Source organism: Elaeis guineensis, chromosome 16 (assembly GCF_000442705.2).
Source record: "Elaeis guineensis isolate ETL-2024a chromosome 16, EG11, whole genome shotgun sequence".
Lineage (NCBI taxonomy): Eukaryota > Viridiplantae > Streptophyta > Magnoliopsida > Arecales > Arecaceae > Elaeis > Elaeis guineensis.
Genome location: NC_026008.2, coordinates 38169468 through 38179390, shown reverse-complemented (window position 1 = coordinate 38179390; position 9923 = coordinate 38169468). Strand labels below are relative to the sequence as shown.

The following is a 9923-nucleotide window of genomic DNA, read 5'->3' as shown; positions in this document are numbered from 1 at the left end:
GAGGAGATTTAGCTCATGAGCTTAATCCCTTATAAAGTCTCATAAATGCCATGCAATGTATTTGACTTGATTTTACTGTGAGTGTCACGAGTAGAGATCAGTCGAATTTAGGTGTATGACACTAGATAGCTATAAAGAACATCCTTAAGTACTTGTGAAGCACTAAGAATTTATTCTTGATTTTTGAAAAAAAAAATTTGAATATAGGATTGATAAGTACACATGCTCGGATCTTATGTCTGGCACTGATGGTAGAGAATCTGCTTCAGGATGTGTGCAATGTGACAATTGGTAAATTGGAAGAGTTTCAAATAACCAATCATTGCAGGAAGCTAAGTTAGTCACAATTTTCAAAGGTACTAGATAAGATCTTCTGGTCCATATAACTTTATTGCAAAATGATATCATGAGATATTATCATAATGACAATATTGGCACCATAGCCCTTAGCTAATGGAGCCTTGGTCTCACCAGAATACCCAGCATCTGGAAAGGAGGATTTTAAATAATATGTAAATATTTTGATTAAAAAAAAGATCAAGATGAAGAGAGTAGACCTCATGAAAATGTGGTAGACCCACTGACTAAGCAATTTGCTAACTAAAAGATTAAAGTATATCTTAAGAAGATGGGACTTAGGTTTGGACAGATTGACTTTAGATCAAGTGGAAGATTATTTGATGTGTGATCTGAAAAGTCAATTGTTGGCTGATACATTATAATTTTTCAATACATAAGTTGGTACTTGATTTATTGAAATTAAAATTATGGATAATATTTTTATTTTAGAATAATATATCCTAGAATCGTCTAAGGACTTAATGGTCAATAACACATATTCTTAAGAGTTAATAATTTAAGACATGTATCATTATAGATTAATTCTTAAATACTCTCAATCGATGATCATTATGAGGATGGTGATAGATGCGGATAGACTGATACACAGATCACTTTTGTTTTGGGTAGATAGGTCTTGAGTCTACAGTATGAAAAAATTGGAGCAAGAGTGTAGGTGGTTGTTAGAGAACAACGATACTGAGCATGATCAAGAATGAGAAGTCACATGGATACCTACTCATTTGTCAATGACTTCTCGATGCTGTAGTTGTGTGAGTGATTTTTTGACCTGTGGTACCTCGGCTGCTCGTAATGGGATTAATGTAGTTTGACTACATACAAACATCGTCTCTAGCCATATAGATCTTTGTAGTGGATGTTGACCGTAGTAGGTTCATTGTAGGAGTAGGAGTGTACTTATAGGAGAATCTATTAGCCCTAGTAGTTGAAGAATAGTCCTATGCGACTTAAGAGGCTGAGTCGTAAGTCTGTGGCCATAGCAGCGTTGTTATAAAAAGAAGTTTTCATGAGATTCATGATTAAGCTCGAGCTAATTAAGTCTGAAATATGATAGATGCTTAAGGTTTGACGAGGTTTCATGATCTGCATCCTATCGGAACTTTCGATAGAGAAACTTGATTCTACGATAACTACACCTAGGGATTCATCCTTTTGTTCTACTGGATTGCCATTACATACTGCTAGACGTCACTGGTAGATCGTGAAAACTCACTAGGATTATTTTTGGATCAACGATCCTTGATGGGGTGAGTTGGAATTGTTTCAGCCATCAAAAGAAGTTTCGATGATATGATGATAGAAATCACGATATATCTCACTACCAGATATAATAGAATCTGAGGGATCATACACAAAAAGAGCTCGTCCTGATCAATAGTCTAGATCATGATCAAAAATTATCAATTAGATTGATAATTTAGATTAATTTATAAAGAGTTACAAATTTAAAAACTGCTAATTATTAGCATAAAGGACTTAGTTGCAAGTATTGCAATTTAATTGAACCTGATTAAATTATGGATCAAGTCCTAATTAATTTAAATCAGATTTATCTTAATTAAGCTTGACTTAATTAAAGGCTTATTGGGTTTAATTATCCAAGTTAGATTTGGATTACAATCCTGATTAGATCAGGGTTGACAGTTTTTTTGGATTGGATTCGAATTGGGCTCAAATTAGATTCGAATCGAATCCAACTTAAAATTCAATCAAACCAGATGTCTTAGGATCTTTTTACTAAGCTTTTCTCTCATTTTTCATGCAAAAAAAGGGAGTGGGGGTGTGAGAAATCATGCTACTTTCTCTTTTGTGTGCGTGAAGGTGTGACGAGGTGCAAGTTGGTGCCTCCCCACTTTTCTAAGATTCTCTCTTCCTTTTTGACTTAACTTCTTTTTGAATTTGATTCAAATAAGGAAGTAGATCAAATCTTTATCAGTTTTCAGACGTGAAAAATTCTTTTTGTATGACAAAAATAAAAAGAAGAGGGGGCGTGCGCTATTTGATAGTGTGCAGATTTCTGTGTAGTGATTCCTTGCCATAAGAGACATCTCAACGCCTTTTTTTCTCTCATTCTTCATCCCACGCCACACCTCTAGACCTGAGAGAGAGAGAGAGAGGGAGAGTAGAAGGAAACAACAAGAGAAAAAGAAGGGTCTTCTTCCTCTTCTTGATGATCTTACGAAGATCAAATCGATCAGTGCGATGAGATCGTGCTGCGGCCTTTTCTATCTCCGTTCCCTCTACATCTCATGCACTTTCTCTCTCTAGATCAGATCTGAGAGAGAGAAATCAAAGAGAAAAGAAAAGAAGAAGAAGGATCTTCTTTCTCTTCTTGGTGGTCTTGATCTGATCCGATCAGATCAGCACGATGAGATCGTGCAGCCATCCTTTTCTTCAAAGTGTTAAAGGAGTCCAGATCTATGCAAAAGGAGTGAGGCTTGTAACATGCTAGCACTCCGGTGGCCTCGGCACTCAGATTAGATCATCTCCGTGTGGATACCAGCAGAGGTCGGATACTTATGCGACTACTTCAGAAATCTTGGACATCCGCAGGATTCAATCCGACAGAAAAATAAAAAAGTGATTAAGGTAATCGATTTTCTCTTATTCTTTATTTCTGTTTTTCAGATCTGAATGCTTTTCATATATGTCTAAACTAGATCCTTAGGTGATATTAAGATTAGATCCTTTGTATGCCATAAATTAAAATTATTTTAATTTATACTTCCACTGTCCTATTTTCATGAGATAAAAATTTTGCATGCGGATCATCTAGATTTCTTTCACTTAGTCTATCAGATTAGGTGTTGGGTGGCAACAACTAACATAATATATAAGTGCCTTTATCTCAAATTTCTTTGTAACAACAAAAGAGTAAAGTCATCCAACAACGAAATAGGCTACAAGTTTTTATCAATTGATTAGAATTTTAGGGCAAGGATGCTAAATTGACTTTTTAGCTACAAGAGAGAGAGGTGAGTACTTATAATAAAGAGATAAAGAGATGAAAAATATGAGGCCAAGATATCTTTATCTTCTCATTAATATATTATTGTTCTTGCTTATTTTTGAATCTTAAATATTTTTAGAAAATGAAAAAGCTTTTCTTATCCAAAAGGAAGAGGAAAAAAATGCAGAGGATAGAAAAGGGGATTACAATTTTTTTTTGTTCCTGTACCTTTTACAGTTTTACTTATGACTAGGAAGATAAAGCAAGAGGGAGGAAGGTAAAGGTTTTGGTATTTTTAGTCTCCTTTAGGTTGATTTAGAAAACAATCTTTAAGTAGATGGATTTTTTTTTTTTCCAGGACAATATGGTCTATCACTTTTGTTTATTGATTGGATATTGAGTCACTTTTGTTTACTGATTGGATGAGTTAATTGGCCGCTTAGCCTATATGGTAGTGTACCTCTGTCAGTTGGGTGTATATTGAGTCTTGCATGTCATATAATCTATTTGATATGAGCCCTTGATCGAGTTACAAAACTCAATTTGACATTAAAACGAATGCAAAAAAAAAAAAATGATTTAAATTCTCTCTCTCTCAAAAAAGAAAGTAAGATTTAAAGGTGGCCAAAGTCCACCATGTACCCTAATGCATGTTAAATAACTTCATTGGAAAAGAATTAGCTTTTCACAATTAGAGCAAAGATGGTTAGTCTGATTTGGGCTTCCTTGAAAATTAGCTGAACTCTTCAAGGAGGCTCCATAGACTTGAATGGCATATCAATAATCCCTTATTTGTTTTGAAACTGCACACAACTCAGAAACATCATGCATGTTCTTGACTCAAGTTTCAAATCATGGTTTAGAGCCTGCCACAGGCCCTGACGTAAACTGGATGGGTCTCTGTTGAAAAGTGCTTGCTGACCAATTCCTCCACCACTCATGACCAAAATAGAATATTCTCCGGACAAGGAGTGCTAGACTTGCATGCGCGTCCGGGGACCAGGTTGTATATATCTTTCCCACAAAAGGAGGGTTCACCTTCCGTCGTGCGAATCCTCATTGAAGCATGAAATAATAGCTTCGAGATCTACGTAGATGCATGAATGGAAAGATTTGGAGTGCTTGGAGGGTTGTGCAGAGTGCAATCCAACGAATGACGATTATTTTTTTCGCACCAAAGATACAATCGGAACCCCATGTCACAGAGAATGTCTCAAATGTTGGATGGATAGGAGTATGTCTTTGATGCAAAAGATTCATCTTTCTTTCCTCGAATCCATCATTGAATTGCGTAATAAATATTTTAATTGAGAAGATGTTTGGTTGAGAAGAGTGAACGGAATGGATGACTTCCATTCTAACTGTTTGGTTTGAAGGAGTCCTATTTTGATTTTGATTCCGAAGTAGAATGAGAATGAATCTACCTATATAGAACTTAATCTCTATTCTTTTCTATGAATTCAATTTTTTATTTCAATTTAAATTTTGATTTTGATTTCGATCACGAACTAAACACTTTCAAACGCTTCAAAAAATTTGATCATATTAATTTTTATTTCCATTCTGATTTCGATTACGGATCAAATCTTTCTTGAGATATATAGGCAGATAAGCAGACCAAAGAAGCCGGGAATGCTTAAAAATCTGTGGGGAACAATCGGACTCCACGTCGCAATCATTTTATGTCGGAAGGAGAAAAGAAACCAAATCACATGAAGAAACAATTATCACCAAATGATTGAACGAACAACGAAGAAATGGTATATATATTGCCTCCCGCTATCCCATTATTATATTAATTATCATGCATACACCTCCAACGCTCCTCTCTCTCTCCCCCGCTTTCCTCTCAAACACGTACAAACCAATAACGAATGGACCAATCTTTCCCTCTTTCACTTCTTCTTGGGTGCGAGGCGGGACTTGATCTTCTCCACCTCCTTGGTGCCAATCTGGAAGGCCCTGGTGAGGACGTGGTCAGGCACCGTCGGCGAGGAGGCGAACAAGGTGGTGGGAATGGACTGGGTGCCCGGGAGCTGGCTGCTGAAGCCGGAGAGGAGAGCGGCGGGGGCATCGCCGTTGTTCTTCTGGAAGTGGACGAGGGCGCGAGGGAAGACGAAGATCTCCCCCTTGTTGATGGTCTTGCTGACGAGCTTGTTGGCGGTGGTGATGAAGCCGACGTCGAAGCTGCCGTAGAGGACGAAGACCATCTCGGTGGCGCGGGGGTGGGTGTGGGGAGGGTTCAGCCCGCCGGGGGCGAAGTCGATGCGGGACATGGAGATGCCGAGGGTGTTGAGCCCCGGGATCTTCTCCACGTTGGCCGCCGTCACCAGGGAGCCCATGGTGTTGTTGGTGTCGCCGGGGGAGGCCAGGCCTTGGAAGAAGAAGTCATCCCCCGTTGCGTTCGCTTTGCATGCGAATCCGTTCACCTTCACGCCTGCAGAAAACTCGATCAACAGAAGCAATTAGGAAGAGAGAAATGGAGTGATTAATTAGCTTGAGAGGGAGAGAAGGGGGAGGGGATTACTGGAGCTGAGGTCGGCGACGCAGAGGTCTTGGAGCAAGTCGGGATCGGCGGCGAAGGAGGAGGCGGCGAGGAGGAGGAGCAGAAGGAGGGAGAAGAGGGTGAGGATGGAAGACTTGGTGTTCATGGTGGAGCTTGCTTGCTTGTCTGTTTGCTGCCCTTGGGCTTGGTTGGGAGACTGGACTTTTTTGAGGCGTACTGGAGAGATGGTTTGATGCACTTGAACCTTGCATGGGAACAGGGGAGGAGGATGGTACTTATAAGGGGTGGTGGAGTTGGGGATGGAGTGGAGGATGGTGTGATGTGAGAGCGAAGGCATGGAAAAATCCTTACAAACCAAGAAATGTGAAAAAAAAAATAAAAAATAGAGGGTTCCAGTTAACAAAGATAAGTACAGTTGGAATATTAAGGAGAGGAGAGTAGGTATTAGCTTAGAATTTTGACCGTTGGGTTGTCTATTTGTCTCTCTTTGTAATATTTTGCACGTCATATGAACGTCATTAACGGAGAAAATAGAAAAAAAAAAAAAGGCAGGAGAGGAAAGCTCGAGAGAGGGAGTATTTAAAAGAAGATGAAATTTTTTAAAGATTTTTCTGGGAGAGAGAAGAAAATACCATATCAACCTGATCTTGTTAATGAATTACGGCTTAGAGATTCACGAGAACAACTAGGATGGATAGGTGGATAAATGAAAATATTAATGGCAGAATAGGCAATCAAGACATTAACCCAACATTAATCGTTTACATTTCATCTTCATCCTATTTCCATGTAAGTCCGTCAGATATGGTTTTAGTGCTGATCATTTTATTATAAATGTTAATCTTAGAAGTATCATAAATTAATGTATTATAAACAATAACATTAATATTGGGGGGACCTCCATGGTGTTTGCATTAACTTTTTCGACAGTGAAAGATTGTATCTTTTTGGTGCAAAAAAAAAAACAAAAATTATCTTTCTTCATGCAAATTTATCATTAGATCGTACAATAATTGCTTTAAAATATGGGTGATTGAAGAATTCTATAGTGCTTTTGATCAACCATTATTTGGTGCAAAAGATACCATCCGTATCCGTTGCCACCACACAATAAGCTGGACGGGGGTCTCCGTCAGCGTGCCAGACTCCGGGGTCCAGTTTCGGACGACTTGGTCTTCTAAATATGTTGACGGATCTACCCTCACCAAGTACACGAAATTACCAGGTTGGTGGTTCTCTGGCGATCTGTCACGCGGGGTAAAAGCATCATTTCGGATGAGGGTTATTGGCGTACGGTGCGGTCAACCAAGCCTGCCAGACTACGTCGGAGTTTAGGAGTGAATTAAACGTGAAGACTGAGTCTACGCGTGCACGGCCCGAAAGCTTCCAGCGATGGATGCCTCCTTCCCCCCTTAACACGGGCTTAGTCGTGGTCTTGCGGCCATTTACGACATTCTCTCCGGCTCTCAGCCCCACCGCCAACGGAGTTTGGTAGCAGTCCATTTCGGCCATTGACTTGCGTTTTGAAGTCCCATCGTTTTGAGGAAGGTTGCATGTTCCACCACCGTTACCCCACATTCATGAGTATAATCATGCTAAATAATTACAAATACATGATTTGTCCTTACAAAATTTCCTTAAGATAGTAATGCCTATTAAGCGATGGTCTTCAGATCTTTAGAGCAAGATTTAAAATAATGGTTGAGATAATGTTTATAAAGATGGTTATCCAACTCATTTGTTGTTTATTAGATTGGATCAATAATATTTTTAAATTTAAATCCCTAATGACCAAGGTGATCAAGTGTTTGATTACTGGGTCAAATTATGTATTCATTATAGTCCCCCCCCCCCGCCTAGAAAGAAAATTTTATACTTTGCACAGTGTGCACCTTTAGGAGGCCAATGAGCATGCCTCCAGTCACGACGATGAGTACATCTTGAATGGGATCCATAAGAAAGAGGTAAGGTGTTGGCGCAATATGTGACCATATGGTGCATGCAGCGTAAGAATATAAAATTTTTTCAAAAAAAAAAAAAAAAAAAAAAATATATATATATATATATATATATATAGAGCCACCAACATTTTTAGTGGTGTTTGTTATTCCTTGCAATAGCTAATAATGATATTTATAACCGCCATTCTTTCATTGCTAAAAAATTAGTTAATAGTTCATGTTGTGGGTCGGGCATCGAGAGGCTGAGCCTTTGAAAATTTCATACCAGATACAGTCAAAAGTGACTATTGTTTAAAAGTACGGATTCCCTCTTATCCACGTGAGGTGCCTTTTGTGGGGCAAAACCGTGAAGCGCGGTGCTTGTGGTTCCCTGTAGCGAGTACACGCCGTCCCAGAGCGGACAATACCTCACGTGCAGTGGAGGGGGATAGGTCCGTCGCTCTTGGCACGTAACCTCTTCATTGGCGCCATCTGTAGGAACCCATCCCCGTACCTGCCGCAGTCCTTCTTGACTGGAGGGGCTATGTTGTGGGTCGGGCATCGGGAGGCTGAGCCCTCGAAAGTCCCATACCAGATACAGACAAGAATGACTACTGCTTAAAAATACGGACTTCCTCTTACCCATGTGAGGTGTTTTTTGCGGGACAAAACTGTGAGGCGCGGTACTTGTGGTTCCCTATAGCGGGCACACGCTATTCCAGAGCGGACAATACCTCACGTACGGTGAAGGGAGTAGGTCCGTCGCTCTTGGCACATAACCTCTTTAGTTCACAAGGCAAATAATGTAATGGTTTTGGAGAATCCATTACCTGGAGATAGGCAAATGATGTAGTGGTTTTGGAGAGTCCATTATCCGGACATATCACAACCAGTAACATCTACTTATAAATCTCTCTCTCTCTCTCTCTCTCTCTCTCTCTCTCTGAATGGAATAGGAGGAAGTAGATGCTTCCCTTCAGACAGAAGCTTGTTTTCTGATCCCAACTCCCAAAATCTCGTACAAATCACAAGAGCAAAAGGAAACAACACCAACGCAGACAGGGAATGGTCCGAAACAATCAAATACCATCAGGAGAAACTAACGACTCCAATCTCTTCCTCATATTATGATACCCCGCTTCAGATTTCACCAAACACTGACAGGCCCTACTCCTAAAAGAGAGTAGAATCTTATAGAGCAAAGAACAAATTGACGTGTTCAAAAAACAGCCGAGCATTTCTTTCCCTCCGGATCAGAATGGTGTTGAGCAAAGAATATATTGACTCGTTCGAAAACAGCCAAGCATTTCTTTTTCTCCAAATCTACCAGCAAGTCTCCACAATTGATGGATCACCACCTTCCCTTTCCACTTTGGCTTTGTTCTTCCTTCTCCAAGTGGTCCAAAGGCCAAGGAAGGTGGACGGCCAATCCACCATCACACACTTCGAGTGACTGAACATCTGACGAGGAGATGATTGACCAATTCTCCAAATTAAGTTAGAGCCACAAAAAACACAACCCGGGCTCGCATTCCAATCTTTCTTGGCGAGTATTTCCTCGTTATGCAGCTTATTCCTAAAAGCCAACCACAAAAAAACCTTCATTTTTTCTGGAGCTGATGTATTCCATAGAATATTCGAGAATAGACATTTAAGAAAGTGTTTGATTGGGGGGAGCAGAGATCTAGAATCGGAATCAGAATGGATGACTTCTATTCTAACCGTTTGATTGGGAGGAGTCCCATTCTGATTCCGATTTCAAAGTAGAATGGGAATGACTCAATCTATATAGAACTCAATCCCTACTCTCCTCTATGGATTCAATTTTCCATTCCGATTTCGATTTCGATCATGAACTAAATGCTTTGAAGGATTTGGCCATTCCGATTCTAAGCCATTCTGATTCCAAGCCATTTCAATTTTCATTTTCAATTTGATTTCGGTTACGAACCAAACACCCTCTTAAGTTTAGCTAAATTAAAAAACTTATAAAAAAAATTCAGCCGTGAATAACTTGAATTGTGTCATTTTTCAAACTAGCACATAAGTAACATGAGAAGGAGCAATCGGAGCAAGTTGGTTCATTAAGGAATCAAGTTGCCTTGCTTTGATACAAATCAAAGGTCCTCGCAATCAAATACACCGAGATAGGTTACTCTAGTTTCAA

General features: G+C 39.6%; 1 protein-coding gene across 1 annotated transcript; it reads right to left on the bottom strand.

The window, feature by feature from the left end:
* Window positions 1-4970: 4970 nt before the first annotated feature.
* Window positions 4971-6074, bottom strand: LOC105059596 (germin-like protein 5-1). The gene is made up of 2 exons (XM_010942947.4): window positions 5838-6074; window positions 4971-5747 (listed from the first exon to the last, which is right to left on the bottom strand). Exons 1-2 carry the CDS (start codon window positions 5959-5961, stop codon window positions 5206-5208), a joined length of 666 nt encoding a protein of 221 aa, XP_010941249.2. The 5' UTR covers window positions 5962-6074; the 3' UTR covers window positions 4971-5205.
* Between the last annotated feature and the right edge of the window lie 3849 nt (window positions 6075-9923).

Excerpts from the sequence above, each read along its gene's own strand:
- LOC105059596 (XM_010942947.4), bottom strand. The coding sequence starts at position 5,961 with ATGAACACCAAGTCTTCCATCCTCACCCTCTTCTCCCTCCTTCTGCTC. Across the intron at positions 5,748-5,837 it reads CGTCGCCGACCTCAGCTCCA|GCGTGAAGGTGAACGGATTC; the intron begins GTAATCCCCTCC and ends AGTTTTCTGCAG.